This window comes from Eurosta solidaginis, chromosome 1, assembly GCF_040869045.1.
Source record: "Eurosta solidaginis isolate ZX-2024a chromosome 1, ASM4086904v1, whole genome shotgun sequence".
Taxonomy (NCBI): Eukaryota; Metazoa; Arthropoda; class Insecta; order Diptera; family Tephritidae; genus Eurosta; species Eurosta solidaginis.
The window spans coordinates 287,284,621-287,309,955 of NC_090319.1; the positions used below are offsets into that span (position 1 = coordinate 287,284,621).

Below are 25,335 nucleotides of genomic sequence, written 5' to 3' on the forward strand. Positions count from 1 at the left end.
ACACTGCGACATCTGTTGCAGAATGGCTGTGAAAATTGGACTTGTTTGTTGGCAATGCCGCCATAGTGTCATAATTTATTGACACTTTTTTTCCCCGTGCTCTGGGATGTATTAACAATTTTTGTTGTTATATCGGCCTACTGATTTTAAGATCGCGGGTTCGAATCGAGCTCAAGGCCTAACAATAATTTTTTATCATTATTATTGTTATGATAAATTTTTTCTTAATTGAAAAAATTTTTAAATTAGAATAGAAGAAAGAAAAAATTTTAGACAACTGCCAAAGCTCGTTGTATAGATCCATTTTCACAGCCATTCTGCAACAGATGTCGCAGTGTTGTGAATATCAATTGGCACGAAACAGAATAGAAGTAGGATTAATGAAGACAAACAAAAAACCGCTGTGATAGCTGAATGGTTATAGCAGCGGCGCCTAAACGTTGCCGATGAAGGAATTTAGCAGTTCCCGAAATGGATCTATACAACGAGCTTTGGCAGTTGTCTAAAATTTTTTCTTTCTTCTATTCTAATTTAAAAATTTTTTCAATTAAGAAAAAATTTATCATAACAATAATAATGATAAAAAATTATTGTTAGGCCTTGAGCTCGATTCGAACCCGCGATCTTAAAATCAGTAGGCCGATATAACAACAAAAATTGTTTTATAATAAATTTATATGCTCACTTTGCATATTTTTTCAAAAAATTAATAATGAACAATGAATTCAATAAAATTACCCAAGGCGAACATGTTTTCAAATTGTCCTCAAGTTGTTAAAAAAAGCAAATTAACCAAAAAAGTTGCCGATTTAAAAAAAAATTTATATTGCGATTGGCTGAAAGAATAAGGGAAATCAGTGACGCAAAATCCTTTAGTAGGTTCTAGGGGCATACACACTCTTTTGAAATGAAATAAGTTGACGATATATGTACGTATAAGGGTTTGAAAAATCACTTGGGCTTACATTCAAACATCAGTTGTCTATTTGCGAAACTATACAATAGGGTCTGAAATGCTAATTTTGATTTTCACACTTAATCCTTCAACACCCAAGTCTCCCGGTTTGGATTTCCTAAGGTTGGCGGCCCTATCCAAAACTATTCCCTTGGAGTGAATCACATTGATTATAGCCTATCAACAAAGTTTAAATATCACCTAAACGTTACGGCTCCTTTTAAAAATGTGAATATGTAAGCACATATATTTACCAGGTGAGGCTTTGTCCTTCGCAAGAACACTCAAAGTGGTGAAGGAAAAGCTTTCCCAAGACAGTCGAACTAAGGACCGTGTGTTCTACTACCCTAACGTAGTGGACAGTCGAACTAGTCTGAAAACTGAAGCTACGCGGTCATCCATAATGAGCTCTTGTATCATAAGGCCGGAAAACAGAAGTTAACAACTTTCAACTTAAAATCGGTCGACTTTCATTCTAAAATATCGTTTTGATTTAACGAAGACTATTGAAATGAATGTTGTGATCACAAACGTCTGCAAACTTTGGTCTACATTTTAAAAATTTTATTCAGGGTCCTTGGAAAATTTGTATTATGTAGATGCGCCGAAGATTATACGATTTTCACCCATTACGCAATGACATCCACTTAAACTGCTTATGATTTCGAGGGCGGCATCTTTGGCTGAATAGTCACTCCCTAACGTTTCAAGGTGTTTCTCTGGTGTAGCTCGGCAGCATAGCGCGACAAAAGCATCAGTTGGAAAGTTTTGGAACTACACCTAGAGCTTCTGGGAAAGTGACGTCAACGAAGGTATGAGTTCGAAGTCGCAGTCCTATAGCTTCTGTGCTGGTATATGGTGTGAGGGTCAGGAGGCGTAGTAGAGACTGGTGGTCGGGATTGCTACTGTTCGCACATCGGGAATAGCTCTTAAAAACACCCGAAACAACTGGAGGCGCCCTGTACTACGAGAGTCATGAGTATTAATAGACCATTAATAGCAACCGTAAGTCGCCTTTGTGCGTGGCCGCCAAGGAGCCACAAATGATGTAAAGGAATTGTGTTCGCGACGATTATTAGGAGTTAACCGTAGGTGAAACTACGCTTTGCACGAGATATACAGACAAAAGTGTGACTATTTTATGTATCTCTATTTCTTTTCAGCAGACGCAGCAGTACAAATTCCAAAGACCGGGGTTAAGTTCGAAGCCTCTCTGGAGTAAGCGAACGAGGGACAATACCTCAGCAAGGAACTACTCCTGAAAATTTTTGACCGGTCTGCGAGATCTTGAGGCAAAAAACCCGGATCTTTCCGAAATGGCCAACACGTTGATTTCTTTAAATACATACAAACAAAACCTTTCCTAAATATTATTTTTTTAAATAGAAAAATCAAGCTCTTAAGAGTAAGAATACCGGCGTAGGCCGGTGCGCCGCCCACGCCGCCGCCACCGTTATATATTAGAGCCTACGCCGCCGCTGCCGATAATGTGATCGGCGTAAACTTCTAATGTGGGTTACTTCATAACCCGAAATATAAATTGAAAAATTTTTGGAAATGGGCGTGGCCCTTAGTCAAACCCTGTTCAAGATATTATGTCGAAATTTGTCAAGTAGTGATAATTGATAAAAACCGGTTGACGGTTACGCCCACGCCAAAAAAAATCGTTTTCAAAGTCTAATACGAACAAAAAAATTCAGCGTCCTAACAGTGAACCCGAACACATTTAAGTGCGCAAAGTTACTACAGTTCAACTAAATAATGGATAACATATCTCCCTTTTATGTCCGGTTTTTCGATGAAAGCTTCAACTGCAGTCGAAGTTGAGGTCAGTTTACTTTAGACACTTTTATTGAATTTTATAGCTCATCACAGTTTAAGTTTTTTATTTCTATTCGATGCCAAAAAAGTTAGATAAGCTCGCACTAGTCCAGTGCATCCCCTTTAGCATTGTAGTTAGGTGGCACTGTTATGCTGAAAAAACAGTTTCTGTAATGGCTTTCGTAGCAAGGTATTTATCTTTCTACTCCAATTTTTTCGAAACGGGTAAACATTTTACCCTTCTCAACGTTGAATACATTCCTGCCGTTTCAGATAGCGTACATCTTCTGTCTTTTTTTATATACATCACCTGGTGATTCCACCATGACCACGCCTAAGTTCTATACCCTTCTGTCATTCCATCCGTTCATTAACACCATAACTTAAGCAAAAAATAAGATATATTCACCTAATTAAGTACACGACCGCCGTGGTGTCATGGCAGCCTGATCCGCCTACCACACCGAAGGTCACGCCCCGGGCAAAGCAACATTAAAATTTAAAAAAAAATTTTTTAAATTAGAAGAAAATTTTTCTAACGGGGTCGCCGCTGGACAGTGTTTGGCAAGCACTCCGAAGGTACGTCGGAATCGGCATAAAGCAAGTAGGTCCCGTCCCGCCAATTTGTAAGAAAAATTAAAAAGAGCTCGACGCAAATTTGAAGAGAAGCTCGACCTAAAATCTCTTCGGAGGTTATCGCGCCTTTCATTTACTTTTTTTTTAAGTGCACTAGGTTATCGTAAGCTAAAATATACTGGTAATTGTCGAAGTCATACTATAAACACGTCCACTTTTTCGATTTCGAAATAATGTTTGGTTTCGACCGAACTTAAACTTATCTAATTGTTTCTTTTCAATAATTTTTTTTTAACGCACAACATTAAATTTAAAAGATATATTTTGTTTATTTCGTTTTTTTCTTTCAGATTTCATAATGGTCCCAAAAAACTTTCCGAACTTATGCGCGAGTCCATGTCGGTGGATCCAGTGCGACCTATACTCTGGGAACCGCATTTAGTGGCGCTGGATCGGCGCGTCTCTATCATTTTAAGCGGTGTGCGTGATTGCATAAAAAAGAATCCACCAGAGGAAATCTTCGATTCAGAAGATATGCTAACGTAGCAATTACAGTCACACATGAGACCAGTAATAACCAAGGGCGAATGGACAATCTTGGTGCGGCCTAAGAAACGTCAAACAGGAATGACAGTTTAGCATTAAGTTAAGTTTAGAAATAAATTAGAATACTTACAAAATGTTATAATATAATAAGTTAAAGTGTGAAAAAACTAATTAGGTATACAATTTGTATAGGTGTGTATATTTATGTGTAATAATAAGATTTTTGTAGCGATTGACTAGTTGAATTTATAGAAAAAGAGAAAGGAAAAATAATGAAAATAAGTTTGGATTTAACATCGATTAAAAACTTAAAAAAAGCTTTGATGTATATTGCAATAAAGATGTGTTACGAAGATTAAGCTTTTAAAAAGCTCACGCTGAGTAAAGAGACGTGGCAAAATAATATAAAAAAAAGAAAAATATTAATAAAATTAAAACTTAAAAAATTTAAATTATATGCAACACATAAGAGTCGAAGACAAATAACAATAGTTGGTTTTTTAGGCATAAAGTGATAGCAGACATATTAAAAAAGAAAAATAAAAATTCAAAAAAAAAAAAAAAATTATATATTAAAAAATCATTGTTATGAAAAAAGTCTTTGTATAAAATAATCATAAACTGAGAAAATGTTTGTAAGTTGAACTAAACCATATATCAATTTTTTTTTTAATTTTTCAGCAAATAGAATATGTACCTTATATATTATTAACTAAACGAAAAAAAATAAAATAAAAATATTGACAAAGAACTAAAACATTACAAAATAATTGGCAGCTAAGGTCAGAAATTTATACAGACTGTGAAAAATCATAAATTTAAATGTCAGTAAAATTTGTCAAAAAAAAAAGGTGCCAAACATACGCAAATGATATGCAATTTAAGAAAAAAACAGAAATATGCAACAATATGCAGGTTTTCCATTTTCTAAAGAAAACTACTTTGAAAACACTTGAAAACTTTAACTGAAATACTACATAACATAAATCTGCATTCGTGCTACAAAATACCGCAGTAACAACTTTTTTTCACCATATAATGAAAGTCTGGAAACTGAGAAAATATTTATGTTGCTGATTCTCTGCGAGTACGAAACCTCTTGAAGACTTTTCGCGACTGGAGGCATGGTTTGGCATTTTTAAAAAGTTAATTCATATACAACTTTCAATATAATTTTTATTGAATAGCCTCCCATGAATTTACTCAACCTCAACTTTCAGCTTCTTTTTTTTAAGACCGCAGGTTTCATCTTCCATAAAGCAATATTTCGATAAAAATCGCCTAATTCGCATCAAATAATTTTTCAAAAAATTCCTTCAGTCATTTCACAAATTACTGCAATAGCGGAAACACTAAAAAACTATATGCAAACTCAGAAGGGCTTAAAGTTTTTTGCGGCCACAAAATTTGTTTTTATTTTTAATTTGGTGTGAACAAAAAAATGGGCATGTTGTTTTCAATGAGCCGTTTCACACAAAAAGGACCTTGAACCCTCTTTGCGCCCTACTCCCCAGTCTTGATATAAATCGACATATAGAAGAAAGTCTGCGTTGAATTTCGTAATAATCCTGAATAAATCACTGAAGAATTCGAGTTCGCAGTGCTGAATGTAACTCCGATTGGTATCGTTGTTTGGTGGAATTACCCTAGTCTGGGTGATGATTTGTCTTCAATACTTGTTTCTCAATAACTTCGTCACTTTGGACTTAAAAGGAAGTCAACGTGTATTGGCGGGAGAGAAAAGAGCATACTTAAACATTTTCAGGTCAAATGAAACATTTTTCAAATCAAATAAAACTTTTTTCAAATCAAATTAAACTTTTTTCAAATCAAGAGATATTTTTTTCAAATCAAAAGAAAAATTTTTTTTGCTTATATGATTTTTAGGTTTTGAACCTAGCTTTTACACCTATTAAAAGTGTTCTATGTGGGCTTCATTTATAGACTGCTAAGTGGAATATCTATCCTTATCTCGACTGTTGATTAGAAAACCCCGTAAGGCAGAAAACTTTGAAAAAAGAAACTCTTTTAGATTTCGTTTGGAGAACGCACTGCTTCTTACCATTTTCAAAAAAGCCGTATCTGAGCATAAATTCAATTCATTTTTACGTGAGATAGGTCGATTACAACAAAAATCCTGAAATAGGAGGGCTGCAACAGTGTTTTGTGCTAGGGCGTGTTTGAGAAAATACTCTGAGATAGGGCGTCTTATTTAGTCTTAAGTTACATTCGATATTAAGGTGGACCCAATAAAATAAAAAATTTCGCAAAAGTGGGAACAATTTCAGCATGTAAATTTAAAGAATTGTACCAAAATTGCGAGCAATATAAATTCTTGAAATAAATAGATCCAAGATTATATTATAATCAGTTATTCTATTTAAGAGATATTATAGGTTGAAGTTCAATCTCAAAATGTATGTGACGACTGCGAAGTCTATAAATTCGGAAAATGAGAAAGAAAAAGTATGTCTGTGACAGTCCGCGGATAAACCGCGTGTAACTTGCGCTAAAAGACCAGAAAATTGGTGACAGGGGTTGACTTCAATAAGGTATGTTATAATTATTGTCGCTTTAAAGAAAAAATGTATAAATATCAATACTATAAAAAATGCTAAACATAAATGTGTTGCCAATTACTTTAGTATACCTATGAAACACTATACACACTATACACTATACACCCGCAGGAATGTTGGTTTAAATCCAAATCCAGCGAGAAAAAGTTTAGAAGGCATTTACAAGATATGATCGAAACAGTTGCCCATCTGATATCGCGTTGTTCCCAGTTTTCCCAAAATATTTAATAAAATCGAAAATGGTTTCGTTTGAAAAAAAAAAAGGTTTCATTTGAAATTAAAACAAGTAAGGAAGGCTAAGTTCGGGTGTAACAGAACATAACATACTCAGTTGAGAGCTATGGAGACAAAATAAGGAAAATCAATCTGGGGTAACCCTGGAATGTGGTTGTATAACATGTGTATCAAATGAAAGGTATTAAAGAGTATTTTAAGAGAGAGTAGGCCATAGTTCTATGGATGGACGCCATTTAGGGATATCGCCAGGGCTGACTCTAGAATTTGTTTGTACGATATGGGTATCAAATGAAAGGTGTTACTGAGCATTTTAAGAGGGAGTGGGCCTTAGGTCTATCGGTGGACGCCTTTTCGAGATGTCCCCATTAAGGTGGACCAGGGGTGATTCTATAATGTGTTTGTACGATATGGGTATCAAATGAAAGCTGTTAATGAGTATTTTGAAAAGGAGTGATCCTTAGTTCCATAGGTGGACGCCGTTTCGAGATATCGCCATAAAGGTGGACCAGGGGTGTCTCTAGAATGTGTTTGTACGATATGGGAATCAAATGAAAGGTGTTACTGAGCATTTTAAGAGGGAGTGGGCATTAGGTCTATAGGTGGACGCCTTTTCGAGATATCGCTATTAGGGTGGGCCAGGGGTGACTCTAGAATGTTTGTACGGTATGGGTATCAAACGAAAGGTGTTACTGAGCATTTTAAGAGGGAGTGAGAATGAGGTCTATAGGTGGACGCCTTTTCGAGATATCGTCATTTTGGTGGGCCAGGGGTGACTCTAGAATGTGTTTGTACGATATGTGCATCAAACGAAAGGTGTTACTGAGCATTTTAAGAGGGAGTGGGCATTAGGTCTATAGGTGGACGCCCTTTCGAGATATCGCCATTAGGGTGGGCCAGGGGTGACTCTAGATGTTTGTACGATATGGGTATCAAACGAAAGGTGTTACTGAGCATTTTAAGAGGGAGTGGGCATTAGGTCTATAGGTGGACGCCTTTTCGAGATATCGCCATTAGGGTGGGCCAGGGGTGACTCCAGAATGTGTTTGTACGATATGGGTATCAAATGAAAGGTGGTAAGGAGTATTTTAAAAGGGAGTAATCCTTAGTTCTATAGGTGGACGCCTTTTCGAGATATCGCCATAAAGGTGGACCAAGGGTGACTCTAGAATGTTTGTACGATATGGGTATCAAACGAAAGGTGTTACTGAGCATTTTAAGAGGGAGTGGGCATTAGGTCTATAGGTGGACGCCTTTTCGAGATATCGCCATTAGGGTGGGCCAGGGTGACTCTAGAATGTGTTTGTACGATATGGGTATCAAATGAAAGGTGGTAATGAGTATTTTAAAAGGGAGTAATCCTTAGTTCTATAGGTGGACGCCTTTTCGAGATATCGCCATAAAGCTGGACCAAGGGTGACTCTAGAATGTTTGTACGGTATGGGTATCAAACGAAAGGTGTTACTGAGCATTTTAAGAGGGAGTGGGCATTAGGTCTATAGGTGGACGCCTTTTCGAGATATCGCCATTAGGGTGGGCCAGGGTGACTCTAGAATGTGTTTGTACGATATGGGTATCAAATGAAAGGTGGTAATGAGTATTTTAAAAGGGAGTAATCCTTAGTTCTATAGGTGGACGCCTTTTCGAGATATCGCCATTAGGGTGGGCCAGGTGTGACTCTAGAATGTTTGTACGATATGGGTATCAAACCAAAGGTGTTACTGAGCATTTTAAGAGGGAGTGGGCATTAGGTCTATAGGTGGACGCCTTTTCGAGATATCGCCATTAGGGTGGGACAGGGGTGACTCTAGAATGTTTGTACGATATGGGTATCAAACGAAAGGTGTTACTGAGCATTTTAAGAGGGAGTGGACATTAGGTCTATAGGTGGACGCCTTTTCGAGATATCGCCATTAGGGTGGGCCAGGGGTGACTCTAGATGTTTGTACGATATGGGTATCAAACGAAAGGTGTTACTGAGCATTTTAAGAGGGAGTGGACTTTAGATCTATAGGTGGACGCCTTTTCGAGATATCGTCATTAGGGTGGGCCAGGGTGACTCTAGAATGTGTTTGTACGATATGGGTATCAAATGAAAGGTGGTAATGAGTATTTTAAAAGGAAGTAATCCTTAGTTCTATAGGTGGACGCCTTTTCGAAATATCGCCATTAGGGTGGGCCAGGTGTAACTCTAGAATGTTTGTACGATATGGGTATCAAACGAAAGCTGTTTCTGAGCACTTTAAGAGGGAGTGGGCATTAGGTCTATAGGTGGACGCCTTTTCGAGATATCGCCATTAGGGTGGGCCTGGGGTGACTCTAGAATGTTTGTACGATATGGGAATCAAACGAAAGGTGTTACTGAGCATTTTAAGAGGGAGTGGACACTAGGTGTATAGGTGGACGCCTTTTCGAGATATCGCCATTAGGGTGGGCCAGGGGTGACTCTAGAATGTTTGTACGATATGGGTATCAAACGAAAGGTGTTACTGAGCATTTTAAGAGGGAGGGGGCATTAGGTCTATAGGTGGACGCCTTTTCGAGATATCGCCATTAGGGTGGGACAGGGGTGACTCTGGTATGTTTTTGTACGATATGGATATCAAATTAAAGGTATTAATGAGGGTTTTAAAAGCGAGTGGCCCTTAGATGTATATGTGAAGGCGTTCTCGCGATATCGACCAAAATGTGGACCAGGTGATCCAGAAAATCATCTGTCGGGTACTGCTAATTTATTTATATATGCAATACCACTAACAGTATTCCTGCCAAGATTCCAAGGGCTGTTGATTTCGCCTTGTAGAACTTTTTCATTTTCTTCTACTTAATATGGTAGGTGTCACACCCATTTTACAAAGTTTTTCCAAAGTTATATTTTGCGTCAATAAACCAATCCAGTTACCATGTTTCATCCCTTTTTTCGTATTTGGTATAGAATTATGGCATTTTTTTCATTTTTCGTAATTTTCGATATCGATAAAGTGGGCGTGGTTATGGTCAGATTTCGCCCATTTTTTATACCAAGAAAATGTGAGCTCAGGTAAGTACGTGGGCTAAGTTTAGTAAAGATATATCGGATTTTGCTCAAGTTATTGTGTTAATGGCCGAGCGGAAGGACAGACGGTGGACTGTGTATAAAAACTGGGCGTGGCTTCCACCGATTTCGCCCATTTTCACAGAGAACAGTTACAGTCATAGAATCTATGCTCCTACCAAATTTGAGAAGGATTGGTAAATTTTTGTTCGACTTATGGCAATAAAAGTATTCTAGACAAACTAAATGAAAATGGGCGGAGCCACGCCCATTTTGAATTTTTCTTTTATTTTTGTATTTTGTTGTATCATATCATTACTGGAGTTGAATTTTGACTTAATTTACTTATATACAGTAAAGATATTAAATTTTTTGTTAAAATTTGAATTTAAAAAAATTTTTTTTTAAAAAGTGGGCGTGTTCTTCATCCAATTTTGCTAATTTTTATTTAGCACATATAGAGTAATAGTAGTAACGTTCCTGCCAAATTTCATCATGATATCTTCAACGACTGCCAAATTACAGCTTGCAAAACTTTTAAATTACCTTCTTGTAAAAGTGGGCGGTGCCACGCCCATTGTCCAAAATCTTACTAATTTTCTATTCTGCGTCATAACGTCAACCCATCTACCAAGTTTCGTCGCTTTATCTGTCTTTTGTAATGAGTTATCGCACTTTTTCGGTTTTTCGAAATTTTCGATATCGAAAAAGTGGGCGTGGTTATAGTCCGATATCGTTCATTTTAAATAGCGATCTGAGATGAGTGCTCAGGAACCTACATACCAAATTTCATCAAGATACCTCAAAATTTACTCAAGTTATCGTGTTAACGGACGGACGGACGGACGGACGGACGGACGGACGGACGGACGGACGGACGGACGGACGGACATGGCTCAATCAAATTTTTTTTCGATCCTGATTATTTTGATATATGGAAGTCTTTATCTATCTCGATTCCTTTATATATGTACAACCAACCGTTATCCAATCAAACTTAATATACTCTGTGAGCTCTGCTCAACTGAGTATAAAAAGATTAATTTGCCTTGAACAAAAGTTTAATTTGAAATGTATAAAGTTTAAAATTATTTGAAAAAAAAGTTTCATTTGATGTGTGTAAAGTTTAATTTTATAAAAAAAAAAGTTTCATTTAACTTGAACAAAAGTTTAATTTGAAATCTGGAAAGTTGAACTTTATTTGAAAAGAAATTTCATTTAAGTTTTCATTGACCTGAAAATGCTATATACTTAGTATTACTTTATCTAACCTTAGTCTAAAATGCTGGTCCACCTTTGTATAGTTTTGGTAATATCTCATGGAGGAGTTTGTATAAAAACGGCTTTATTGAAAAACGCCTCTATAAAATTTGCTTGAACAGAATTTTTTGAAAAGGTGAAAGTAAAGTTTCAACAAATGTTCATTGAAATTGAAAGAAGAAAACGGCTTTATTGAAAAACGCCTCTATAAGATTTGCTTGAGCAGAATTTTTTGAAAAGGTGAAAGTAAAATTTCAACAAATTTTCATTGAAATTGAAATAAATTGATTCTATCCATTGACCAACATAAATAAACCCATTTAAAAAGCTGCGCATTTGCTAAAATTTAGTAAGAACCGAGGCGAATCCAGTATCAGCTGTTTTTATCCCAGCAACTGATTGCTTCTTCTTGATTATTTTCCATACACGGCCTTGTATTGACGAACATTTTCTTTTGTCTTGAAATTCTTCTGCACAGCGAATTGATTGAATGCGCTTTGCCAGCACCTTGTATAGATTCGCCTTGGTTAGAACAAGAACGAAATATGTCTAGCTTTATTTTGTATAGTATTTGGAATTATTTTGTTTTCGAAGTTATTTTGTTTCACTCCCACACGATTGTTTGCATTTTGGCTTGTTCATTTATTATGTTTATATAAGACTTTATTGATTCCAGACCAGTTCATCTAGAAAAGAAGAGCGACATTAAATGAACTTGACAAACGCACTTATAACTATTATCTCATCAATCATCTTCATACATAAAAGTGTACATTTCAACGTTCATACGTGCTAAATCTAGCCCCTTTTTCAAAACTTTTCGATTTCATTACATCCTCCTGTAAATGTTTTTTATTTTCAACTATACGTACATACACACATATCTCATTAGTTGAATAAAAATGCTGTGCATTCATGTACTTGAATTGTTTTAAAAACATCCTCAAACACAAAAACTATATATAATACATAAAGTACACGCATATGTACAGCAGCGAAAAGAAAAAAAGCAGTTTCAATTTTTTGAACTTTCTTCAACTAAATTCTTATTTTTATTTATTTTTGATATTTTAGGAAAAAACTTTTATAAATTTTGTAACTGAAACCATGCAAACCAATTTCAAAAATAATGTCGAAAAATCGAAAAATGTTTATGAAATTTTCGAATCTGTTATCTGGAGTTCTCTGAATTTTTTTGAGTATACAGTTTTATAGCCCAACCAATTTTAGTGCAACAAAGTACATTTTATATACCTCTCAAATTTCGCTTTGATTATTGAAAGTTTTTTCCCGAGGGATGTTTCAGATTTTCTCCGATATAAAAAAAACCTTTACACTTTGTACGGAGGAAATTGTTTTCCAAAATCAATGCGAATTTTGAGAGACCTATAGTTGGTACTTTGAACTGATTGACCTACAAAACTACATTTTCAAAAAAATTTAGCGGACTCCTAAAAAAAATTCGAAATTTTCATAAATTTTACTCGAAATTTCGAGTTTTTTCGAAATTATTTTAAAGCTTGGTTGCATAATTTCGTTTATAAATATCATAGAACTTTCAAATAAACAAAAAAAAATATATTGACGAAATTTAATGAAAATTGTTACTGCTCTTATTCTGTTCACTGCTGTATGTCATATTTGTATGATGACTTCTATATATTTTTTTGCATTCATTTAATGTGCGAAATACATAAATATAAATAGTTAATAATGTTTGTTAAATTTATTAAGTTATCTAATGAAATGTTATGCACTTAATAGAAAGTGCAATCTTTAGTAAATATTGTATATAAACAATTTGAAAGTAATTGTGAGCCTAGTAGAATAAGTACTAAAAATTAAAAACTAGACAAAAAGAAAAAAATACCAAAGAATTGTAAAAAAAATTCTTAAGACAGATTTTTTCCTCAGACATTCTTGTACATACTACATACCTATATAAAAATAAAAATCATGAAAAAAACTAATTTGAAAATCAATAAAAATATAAAAAAATTAATTGATTGTTTCTTTTGTTGTATCGAACCTGAACATTTTTTTTAACTTACAGCAGCGAAAACGAAAATAGGAGTGGCAATTTATTATCAAATTTCGTCAATTAAATTTTTTTTATTTTGTCTTCGATAATTTAAGAAAAAACTTCTGCGAATCTTGTAGTTGATACTATGCAAACCAATTCAAAACAGTTTTCAAAAATTTCGAAAATTCGCTAAACTGCCAATTATCGTTCAACTGAAGTTGCAGAGGAACTTTCGGTCTGACTTACAGTGACCATCCCTGAACAAGTTCCATTTATATTTTAAAAAGTCACAAAGGTCATGCTTCCGCTCATGTCAATCTCTGTCCTTTTATACTCTAGGGGTAGTTAAACGTAAAACTTTGTCTTAATGTGTTCACTTCAAATCGTTCCCGAGATAGACTGGCGATTACCTTAAGGCGCTAGTTCAAGAACATATCGGAGTAAAGGACTATTGAAAAGAAAATTACGACAACACACCTCTAAAACCATTGGCAAGTGTTTTTATCGCTGAAACAATAAAAACCACAACGCTCTTCTTTCTCCATAGCAAGAATAATAATATCAATTAATTAATTAATTTTAAGTGTTCTTGTCAGTTTGTGTGGGCACCTACCTAATAAAATGCCGCGCGTATGCATTTTCAACTCCCAATTCAGCTATTAAACTGATAAGGTCGATTATGACTTTCCCTCATAGAATTGATTCCCTAAATCCAGCTCGTTTAAGATATCTGAAACAGGTATTGTAGTCAAGTACTCATCGATGTTGTGTGGCAAATATTTATAAGTTGCTACCAGCTTTGGTGTTTTCAAGAAAAATTCCGATTTTTTCGATAGCCACTATCGACTTTATCGGTGGGTAGGGCCTAGCCATTTTTTTGATAATCTATTTAAGTCAATCGAAAAATTCGGTAGCCTCAAACGAAAAAAAATTTTTTAAGTTAGCATTGCTCATCCATTCATTGTTCTATCCGTCAGCCTATTTGTCCGACGGGTCATCATCACATGTTTTTTTACAATAACTTTCATTTAAAGAATGACATGAAATTCAATATTTATTTATTTATTTGAATTAGTCTACGAACATGAAAAATATTCTTACAGACTATGAGTAAATTAAAATTTAGCAAATTAATAGATTATATTAAGTTTAAAGTATACAGAAAATATGATTTCGAGACCGAAAAATCAATATCGTTAGAATTAGAAATTATATTGAATTCATTAACAGCCCTTGACAAAGGGACGTTCCGAAGATAGTTTGTCTTAAAGTTTTCGCCGTAAAACATATTTGAATATCGCAGTGTCATTTGCGGGACATTAAGATAAATGCACTCCAGAAGGTAAGTACAGTCAACAGTTCCTTGTATAATGTCAAATACAAAAGTTAACGAGAGGACATACCTTCTTTCTTCTAAAGATTTAAGATTTATTAACAGTGATCGAGACCTGTAGAAGGGAACTGGTTTCGGGAAGCGAAGGCAAAGCACAGCGTATTTAAGAAACACTTTTTGAACACGTTCTATCCTGACTATCCTAAACTGATGAAATGGACGCCAAGTAAAGGCTGCATACTCCAGATAGGGACGTACGAAAGTGGTGTAAAGCAACTTTAATGTATAGGGATTTGAGAACTCAGAACTATTTATTCTAAGAAAACCTAGCATAGCATATGACTTCGATACTATAAAATCAATGTGGCTGTTGAGAGAGAGCTTGGCATCAAAAATAACACCAAGATCCTTTATTTCACTGGATATCTGCAGAGTATGAGCTGAAATACTGTAAGATGATGCTAAAAGATTATTAGATTTTGAAAAAGAAACATGAAAACATTTGCTGGTATTAAGCGAAAGGTGCGACTTTAGGCACCACAAGTATCAATTATGAAGGTCTAATTGAATTTTAGCGACGTCAGTTAAATTGGTAACTTTCAAAAATATCTTCAAGCCATCGGCATATAGCAAAAAGTAACTGAACTTAAGGCATGAGGAAATATCATTTATAAACAACACAAAGAGCAATGGACCAAGAATGCTACCCTGTGGGACACCCGATGTCGCAACATACGAATAAGAGGAGGCATTATCAACCATAACCATGCATTGTCTATGACGTAAGTACGACTTAAGCCATATCAAAAATCCAGAATGAAAGCCAAGACACTCAAGCTTCGCAATCAGGATCCTATGAGACACTTTGTCAAAGGCTTTCGAAAAGTCCGTGTAGACACAGTCTACCTGACATCTGCTAGAAAAAGCCGATAGACAATACTCACTAAACACTGCAAAATTTGAAACAGTAGAGAGCCCTGTAATAAAACCATGCTGGTTTGGAACAATTAAACTTTTGACTGAAAAATACATTTTGTCCTTAATAATACATTCAAGTAGCTTTGAAACAGTAGATAGTTTGGAAATTGGTCTATAATTGCTTACATTGTTTTTGCTACCGCTTTTAAAAAGCGGTGTTATGGATGCCAATTTCCAAGCATCTATAAAGACACCCGTGTATAGCGATCTGTTAAAAATAGTTAGTAAAGGGAATGTCAAAGCTGGACAATTCCTTACTAACACTGCAGATATTCCATCTACGTCAGTACGTGAGGAAGGTTTCAATTTCGAAATACCATTAGCAACATCTTCATATGTGAGAAGAAGCGACCCGAAACCTGAAGATAAATTTGCATCAGAAGAAAATTGAAATCGCGGTCTGAGTCAGAATAATTGTTACAAAAATTAGACTTGAAGAAGTCGGCAAACAAATTTGCCACATCTACAGGAGTATGAGCTTATTTGTCGTTAAGAAAAACTTTTTGTGACCGCGACTAAAGGGAGCAAATTTTTATTAGGACACACCTACAAGTTTGAGATCATTAGCATCATAAAAATATATTTACTCAGCTTTGATATTAATTATGATCGACTTGGTTGTTTCCCGATATGTTGTCATATCCAGTTCAAAGTATAAGCATTGAAAGATCCATAAAGCTACATGTCACATATCCAATTAAAAAATATGGCACAGAGTATAGGAAAAACTTTAAATGTTACCAAAAATTCTCCGAAAGACAGAAGGTTTCAAGTCCGGGTAAAATTTTTCATTAACTAAAGAAAAACTATAACTTTTTTATCATCTGTATTTAATTAGCGAGACATGCTCATATTGCTTTATACAATTGTTTTTGTTATTGATATTACAGAAAAATTGCAAAGTTTACAAACGGCGATGGTCACTAGGACATGTTTCTGAATTTCACTTCTTCATCAGCTAGCTTTTCGAGAGCTGAGTATTGAACTCGAAATCTCCAACATTCATACTTTATACTAATGTAAAGGCAGATACCTTTGTCCACTCAGCCATATGAATGCCCTGGTGCTCGCTTTGCAATTGTTCTCTAAGTATTGCCTTTTTGTTACTATTCCTTTATTCACTATTTAGGTACATACTAATTCTATATGCTTTTTAATTCTAATTGTGTGGAAAATTTATAGGCGCGCTTAAGAGCTTAGTAACATTGGATTTTTATAATATTGCTTTTATTAGCAGTACTTCTCTGTTAACTATCATATCAATATTCGGTCTGTATTTAATTAGCCAGACATGCTCATACTGCTTTTTTCACTAACATCTATAAATTTTTTAGACAAACCATTTAGTGCATTAATATTGTGTAGTACATGTATGAATAAAAAATAGAAACATTCTCTTGAAATATTTGTATATGTGTTTGATAAATCCCAAATAAGCATGCGTTTGTACGAAACAGCAAAAAATCGCTGGATTTTGTGGTTACAGTCAGTCAGGTGAAAGTCCTGCGAAACTTTGTATTAAAAAAAAAAAAAAATTCCAGAACTTTCAGCGTTTCCACAGGTTGAATTTGTTGGAAATTTAAATAAATGTGTAACGTAGCAAATGCTACGCCACAATATCTATTTTCTATTTAGCGCCCACCCCTAACATCGTATTTTCCATTTACTGCCCACCCCTAGTAGTGTATGTACCGACATACATATATACATACATACCGGCCCAGCAACCATCGCGCAAGCACAAAGCAAGCCAGCGATGGTGAACGCACAATGCTTGGGAATTTTCATTCGTTGCGCGCTGTGCGCGACAATGCGAGCATAATTCCCAACGTGTTCATAGTTACCTATGAATAAGATGATTGGCCGGAATACACCAGGCACACTTCGCCGTAGGTAAGTGAAGTGCGTGTTGGCCGCCACTGGCGGTCGACAAGGGATGCCTTTTGGGTTAGGAGGGTGCGTTACAAGGTCGGTTCCACCGATGGTACGCCCCCCTGCTTATCGGACACCCCGCAGGTTTACCCACATTTCCGGTGAGTAAGACGGGATTCACACCCCTTATTACTCATCGGAAAGGTAATGCACGATCAGCCTTCTCGGGTAGGAAGGAAACCCGTCCCAACGCCATTGGCGGGGCGGATTTCCCCACTACTCTAGTAGACTGCTCGAGCCAATATAAATACATTGTAGGGACTCCCTTTGGGTCGAGGGGGGTAAAGTTACAAGGTCGGTTCTGCCGATGGTACTTCCCCCTAGGCCTATTGGGCAGCCTTACCCATATTCCAGGGACTCCCTTTAGGTCGAGGGGGATAAAGTTACAAGGTCGGTTCTGCCGATGGTACTTCCCCCCCGGCCTATTGGGCAACCCTAATATTTTGCTATCATCTCCTCTGAGTAAGACGGGACTCACCCCCCCCTATTACTCAGAGGAAGGGTAATGCACGGATATACGGCTCAGGTAAGAGGGGAACACTTCCCAGCGCCTGCGGCGGGACAAACTCCCCTACTACCCTAGCCGAATACCCGAGCCAATATATTGTAGTTAGTTAGCCTCATACTAATAGACACTTCGCCGTAGGTACAACATCATCGCCATCCCGATCCTTGGACATCCCATCCCGAAGTCTAGCCACCACCGTCGTCATAGCTATTTGGTGAGAGCCACCGTCACTCAGTACTCTCTCTTCGGGCGTGAGCCTAACTACCGCCGTCATTACTACCGCCGTCATTACTACCGCCGTTAGCACCCCTTAGCGAGAGCCACCGTCGTCTCCACCATCTCGGCTACCGCTAGCTAGCACTCTACCTCTCTCTCGGCGGAGAGCCGTCGTCCTTGGATTATAATATAAGCGATACTACTTAGTGAACATCTCTCTCTCTCTCTCTCTTCTGGATTCAAGGTTGTGGATATTTTAGCCCGAGATCCGCGGGTGTGTGTGTGTTCGAAATCAAAACACTAATTTACTGTGTATTTATTTAGGTGGGGGAAGTGGGACCTCCATCCGACTCTGGATTGACTTGAGCATACCTCAGCCTTTGACCAAACCCACCTCATAAATGGCGCCCGAGCAGGGACCCGTCTCCTCAGGCGACTGTGCCAAAACCAACGAGAGCACCAACACTGTCGGAACGGGTTCACCGAACACACCACCAACAATTGACACAAAGATAAGCGAAAACACCACCACCACGCTCAACGTCGACTCTCTAGGCTGGATTTACCTGCTGAAGAAGGAGAGGCTAATCGAAGAATGCAAACGCTACCGAATCTACGCCGAAGGACATACCGTCGCCGAATTGCGCAGCACACTCAGCGCATACGTCCGAGACCAACGAAAGCGTAAGTCAACAGAAAATCTTTTGAGAGAGGTAGAGATGCAGATCGCCGCCGAAGAGGCCCGGCCAGTCACATCTACGCAAAACACCACCCCGGCCGTCACAATCAAAACAATATCCCCCCAGCGCGAGCAGAGCGGCATAAGTAACACGGAGGTCATGAATACAGTCCGCCGCTGGGATGTACATTACGCTGGAGGCGACACATTATACGACTTCCTGGGAAGGATTGAGGAACTGGCAGAATGCTATCTGATTAAGCCAGATCAACTCCTCCCAACCCTTCCAGAGATACTGCGTGGCAAAGCCCTTCAGCAGGCGCCCGCCTGCGAAAACAACAACTACACACATGGGCTGACTTCCGCTCCGAAGCCGGAAAATTCTTTTTGCCGAAGCGACACATTAGCCAGCTAGAGGACGCTATCCTCCAAAGAAAACAGACGAGCAGCGAAAAGGCCAAGGACTATATCCTCGCCCTCCAGACGATGATTCGCCACCACCCGACTTTGTGCAAAGAAGATCATCTAGAACGCATATATGACGGACTACGGGTGGAGTATCGACTTTTTGTGAGGCGGGGCGAGTTCCAAACAATAGAGCAGCTTATGGAGCTCACCGACGAGTACGAACTGCTGCGAAGCGAAGAAGCCAAACAGAGCCGACTGTTAGCACATAGCTTAAGAACAGTAGTAATCGAGGAGCTGGAGGAGCAGAATGCTCAAAGAACGTACTCCCTGTCCACACTCACTGACCGTTACGATGCAAGAAACACCTGCTGGCGATGCAAGAAACGCGGCCACCGCCGCTTCCAATGCACCAACAAAAGACGACTTTTTTGTTCTAGATGCGGCCGAGACGGAACGCTCTCCAGGGATTGTGCATGCTACGGAATGAACCAAAGTAATCCGATAACACCCGCACTATTATCATCCGTAGCCAAAGGGAAGGGGAACGACGGACGTTTTTACATACCGGTGTCCATCGAAGGATTGATGTGCCGCGCCCTGATCGATACTGGGGCCACCGTGACATACATCAATGAAGCCGTGAGAAGGCATCTGGAACGACGAAAGATTCCACCGTTATCCAATCGTCGCAACGTGCAACTCGCCGACCAATCATGCATTGCGAGCACCCACTCCTACCCGGTCAAGGTCAAATACAATGATCAAACAGCCAGTACGTTGGTGTCTGTTATCCCTAATTTAGCCGAGAGTGTTATCCTGGGTATGGACTTTTTGGCAAAGCGCAACGTTACCGTCTCACTGGATGGAAAGCCCCTTACCACAGCCGGTGCAACCAAAGCAAACGCACCCGTAACCCTGCATTACATAAGAGAAGCGGAACACCTCAACGAAGAGCGAAAAATAGAACACCTAGAGCACATAGAAACACATCAAAAAGCACCCACACACCTAAAAGGGCCAAACACTGCCGCAGAACACATCCACAGCACAACACTAAAACAAAGTTATTACCCGGCCATCCTCCTCAGCAACAATGGTGAGCAAATCGTCACGAACGCTCCGGCAACGATCCTGAAGGATCATAACATCACCCACCGATTTACCAAACCGTGTGCCCCCCACAAAAATCCTACCGAACGCGTTAATCGCGTTATCAAAACAAGGGTGGCACAACGTACGAAACAAGACCATCGGAACTGGCAACGGGAATTACCAGAAAAAGCGTTCGCCATAAATACGACCCAACACAAATCAACCGCCGAAATAAATTTTAACCGCAAATTCGTTGGGCCGAGAGAAGCACGAACAAAATATGCCATGCCCGAAGAACCGCCTCCATTCGACGCAGTACCGTGGCCCGCAAATAAGCCACGAATACTGGACGCTAAGATATTCTGCGGCCCGCCATTAATAGCCGGCCATCTAAACGCCATCGTATGCAAGAAACCAACCGCTGGTGACACTATACCGTATGCATCAAACCGAGAGCCACACGATACTATTAATGGAAACCACGCCCAGACTTCTTTGCACGGACTATGGCTAAATCGCAAAAAGGGTGTAACACGGCGCGTAGGGTGGAAGAAGATCACGCCATAATCAAGCTGAAAGAACACTACAAGATGGTACGATTCGCTGGCTGAGGAGAGGCAAGATCCGACCTAGTTTGATAAGTTTTCTATACATGAAATGTAAATACCTTAATTTTGAAATGTAAATTGAAATTGTAATATAAAAATGTACATATGTAAATACCTTAATTTTGAAATGTAAATTTAAAATGTAATACAAAAATGTACATATGTATCTACCTTAATCTTGAAATGTAAATTTAAAATTAATTTCGTACTTGCAATGTAAATTTAAACACAAATGAAATGTACACATTATTGTTGAAAAAAAAGACGAAAAAAAATCAATCATAATAATAAAAACATCAACGAACACATATACACACATGTCGGCCGAGCCATCGGATTCAACCGATGATAAAACAAACCTGGGCTCTGCCCATGGTAGTTCAGGCCTCCGCGCAAAAACCCTGGAATACCACAACCTTTCGTCCGCCGAAGTAGGAGGGGGACTGTAACGTAGCAAATGCTACGCCACAATATCTATTTTCTATTTAGCGCCCACCCCTAACATCATATTTTCCATTTACTGCCCACCCCTAGTAGTGTATGTACCGACATACATATATACATACATACCGGCCCAGCAACCATCGCGCAAGCACAAAGCAAGCCAGCGATGGTGAACGCACAATGCTTGGGAATTTTCATTCATGGCGCGCTGTGCGCGACAATGCGAGCATAATTCCCAACGTGTTCATAGTTACCTATGAATAAGATGATTGGCCGGAATACACCAGGCACACTTCGCCGTAGGTAAGTGAAGTGCGTGTTGGCCGCCACTGGCGGTCGACAAGGGGTGCCCTTTGGGTTAGGAGGGTGCGTTACAAGGTCGGTTCCACCGATGGTACGCCCCCCTGCTTATCGGACACCCCGCAGGTTTACCCACATTTCCGGTGAGTAAGACGGGATTCACACCCCTTATTACTCATCGGAAAGGTAATGCACGATCAGCCTTCTCGGGTAGGAAGGAAACCCGTCCCAACGCCATTGGCGGGGCGGATTTCCCCACTACTCTAGTAGACTGCTCGAGCCAATATAAATACATTGTAGGGACTCCCTTTGGGTCGAGGGGGGTAAAGTTACAAGGTCGGTTCTGCCGATGGTACTTCCCCCCAGGCCTATTGGGCAGCCTTACCCATATTCCAGGGACTCCCTTTAGGTCGAGGGGGGATAAAGTTACAAGGTCGGTTCTGCCGATGGTACTTCCCCCCCGGCCTATTGGGCAACCCTAATATTTTGCTATCATCTCCTCTGAGTAAGACGGGACTCACCCCCCCTATTACTCAGAGGAAGGGTAATGCACGGATATACGGCTCAGGTAAGAGGGGAACACTTCCCAACGCCTGCGGCGGGACAAACTCCCCTACTACCCTAGCCGAATACCCGAGCCAATATATTGTAGTTAGTTAGCCTCATACTAATACACACTTCGCCGTAGGTACAACATCATCGCCATCCCGATCCTTGGACATCCCATCCCGAAGTCTAGCCACCACCGTCGTCATAGCTATTTGGTGAGAGCCACCGTCACTCAGTACTCTCTTTCGGGCATGAGCCTAACTACCGCCGTCATTACTACCGCCGTTAGCACCCCTTAGCGAGAGCCACCGTCGTCTCCACCATCTCGGCTACCGCTAGCTAGCACTCTACGTCTCTCTCGGCGGAGAGCCGTCGTCCTTGGATTATAATATAAGCGATACTACTTAGTGAACATCTCTCTCTCTCTCTCTCTTCTGGATTCAAGGTTGTGGATATTTTAGCCCGAGAGCCGCGGGTGTGTGTGTGTTCGAAATCAAAACACTAATTTACTGTGTATTTATTTAGGTGGGGGAAGTGGGACCTCCATCCGACTCTGGATTGACTTGAGCATACCTCAGCCTTTGACCAAACCCACCTCACAAATGGGAGTAAAAATTTCCTTGAAGCAGATCACAGCATCCAGTCTCTCCGTCCAACTTGTTTCGCATAATCGTTTCAAACGTTCTTTCATTGTTGGACACCTTAAAGTCTCGATAGCATGCTTAAAACAGCTTCACATTTTGCAGAATGTCTGAAGAAAAAAATGATCTGCTTTGTGAGCCCAATACAGTTTCTTACGAGAGAAAGAAAGCACGCTTCACCAAACGCATGACTTGTGCAACGTATCCTTGATAAACCAAAAACCCCCAGGTTGATCTCCAACATCTTTGAAATTTCTATCAATAACGAAACAATTCCTCTAAAAAATTCAATCTTCGGCCAGGCTGAACTGCAGAAAATAATCTCTCAAAATAGTTCCATCTGCAGTTTTTTCAGATAACGTTATGAGTATTCTTCAACGCCATTAATGTCGGTTGTCTCATCTGCTAGTATAGTGCAGCATTCGCTTCCATTAATTTTTGCAACAATCTTTTCAAGAATTATTTTCCGAAAAATTGCGGTGCGTTTATTTTGAATATCTGAGCTCATGTAAGATGCGACAAATTTGAAGCAAATTTTGCTACAATTTTTTGGTTACCAGAATTCCTCTGAAGTCTTACTAATTATTTTCAGTGACCATCATTAGAAGAAGGAGTCTCGAGAGATATAGGACCAGCAAAATAATTATATATTTTCTTAGTTGTAATCTTCAATGTTTGTGTTCCCCCCTATTACTATGCCACTGATAAGAATCACCCTAATGTATATATTAAACACATTTTGTTCGGAGTTGAACTTCCAATACGATAGTACACAGTACTGTCTAAAACTATCGAAAGCATATTTGAAGCTATCGAAAATATGTAGTTGTCATTAGGGGGACTCATGTAACCGTATAAATGCCTTATAAAGTGTGTAAACGTATAAATTTATATAGTTTACGCACGAGCTGTCAAATTTTGTATGAAAAATCATTTACACAATTTGCATAAATTTACGCGCACATTTCATTGTGTAAACGCGGTAAACTCAAAGGAATGCAACCTTGCAGACATTACAGACGGCATTTTCATGAAAAATATCCAACATCAGCAAGTAAAGGCGTTTTAGTTTTGATTTTTCACTTAATCTTGGCATTTTTTAATTTGTATAACAATCAAAAAATTTTTTTTGGAAATAATACAGCTGAAAAACAATCAAGTTTATCAAGAGTATTACTAGGTGCGTTGTGAGGACCAAATAAATCCTCATTAATTTGGCCCACACAAAACGACCCCACAACATATTTGACACGACATTAACACAACAAGGGGCCACAAAAGGCTCTAGCAACACGATCAACCAACAAGTCTCAGCAACACAACGAGCGGTCGCAACATTTAACAGCAACACGGCCAACCAACAAATCTCAGCAACACAACGAGCGCACGCAACCATTTGAGCTAGCAACACCAAACACAACAGCCATAAAAGGAGCGACGCAGCAGCACAGCAGTCAGTCAGCACGGAGCTGTGGTCGTGACCAGAGCTACTAGCGAAGTATATCCCTATTGCAGTTGACCTTCTCTATGCAATAGGAATCTACTTCATAGGAGCGAGTCGTGGAATGGTGATTGCGGTTGATCTTCTCTACGCATCACCCCCAGAGACCAAAGGCCCCGCCACAGTAACGCGCAACCGCGGCAGGTGACACCCGCTCACCTCCGTCAGCAGAAGTACGCCGGCAGAGGCCGCAACTGAGCGTCAACGCACGTAAACCAGCGCAGAGCGCGGCAGCAAAGTCAGTCAGCACAGAGCTGTGATCGTGACCAGAGCTACTAGCGAAGTAGATCCCTATTGCAGTTGACCTTCTCTAAGCAATAGGAATCCACTTCATAGGAGCGAGTCGTGGAATGGTGATTGCGGTTGATCTTCTCTACGCATCACCCCCAGAGACCAAAGGTCCCGCCACAGTAACGCGCAACCGCGACAGGTGACACCCGCTCACCACCGTCAGTAGAAGTACGCCGGCAGAGGCCGCAACTGAGCGGCAACGCACGTAAACCAGCGCAGAGCGCGGCAGCAAAGTCAGTCAGCACGGAGCTGTGGTCGTGACCAGAGCTACTAGCGAAGTATATCCCTATTGCAGTTGACCTTCTCTATGCAATAGGAATCCACTTCATAGGAGCGAGTCGTGGAATGGTGATTGCGGTTGATCTTCTCTACGCATCACCCCCAGAGACCAAAGGCCCCGCCACAGTAACGCGCAACCGCGACAGGTGACACCCGCTCACCTCAGCAATACAAGTAAACGCCGACGTAAGGCGCGTCAAGGCACCGACGCCACATACTAACGGGAACCGTCTAACGGAACAAGGCGACAGAGCATCGCCTCAGCAATACAAGTGAACGCCGACGTAGGGCGCGACAGAGTATCGCGCAGCAAATACGAGTAGACGCCGACGCAAGGCGTGGCAGAGAATCACCCAGCAACCAGCAATACAAGTAGACGCGGCGACGCATAGCGCAGCCAGGGTAAGCCAGCGCCAAGCGCGGCGGCAGAGCGCAGCAGAGGTACACCGACAGAGTAATACACGTAAGCGCCGACGTAGGGCGCGACAGAGTATCGCCCAGCAAATACGAGTAGACGCCGACGCAAGGCGTGGCAGAGAATCACCCAG

At 39.5% G+C, this 25,335-nt stretch overlaps 1 protein-coding gene and 1 long non-coding RNA gene across 2 annotated transcripts in view; one reads left to right on the plus strand and one right to left on the minus strand.

The window, feature by feature from the left end:
• The window catches only part of LOC137237440 (extracellular serine/threonine protein CG31145), a 33,733-nt gene extending 20,726 nt beyond the window's left edge, over positions 1 to 13,007 (plus strand). Inside the window, exons 11-12 of the mRNA XM_067761067.1 lie at positions 3,703 to 6,763; positions 10,784 to 13,007. Coding sequence (XP_067617168.1) covers positions 3,703 to 3,898 — 196 coding nt within the window. The 3' untranslated portion in view covers positions 3,899 to 6,763; positions 10,784 to 13,007. The remainder of the gene's footprint in view (positions 1 to 3,702; positions 6,764 to 10,783) is intronic.
• Positions 1 to 25,335, minus strand: part of LOC137237447 (uncharacterized) — a 297,015-nt gene that overhangs the window by 193,840 nt on the left and 77,840 nt on the right. The window lies entirely within an intron of this gene.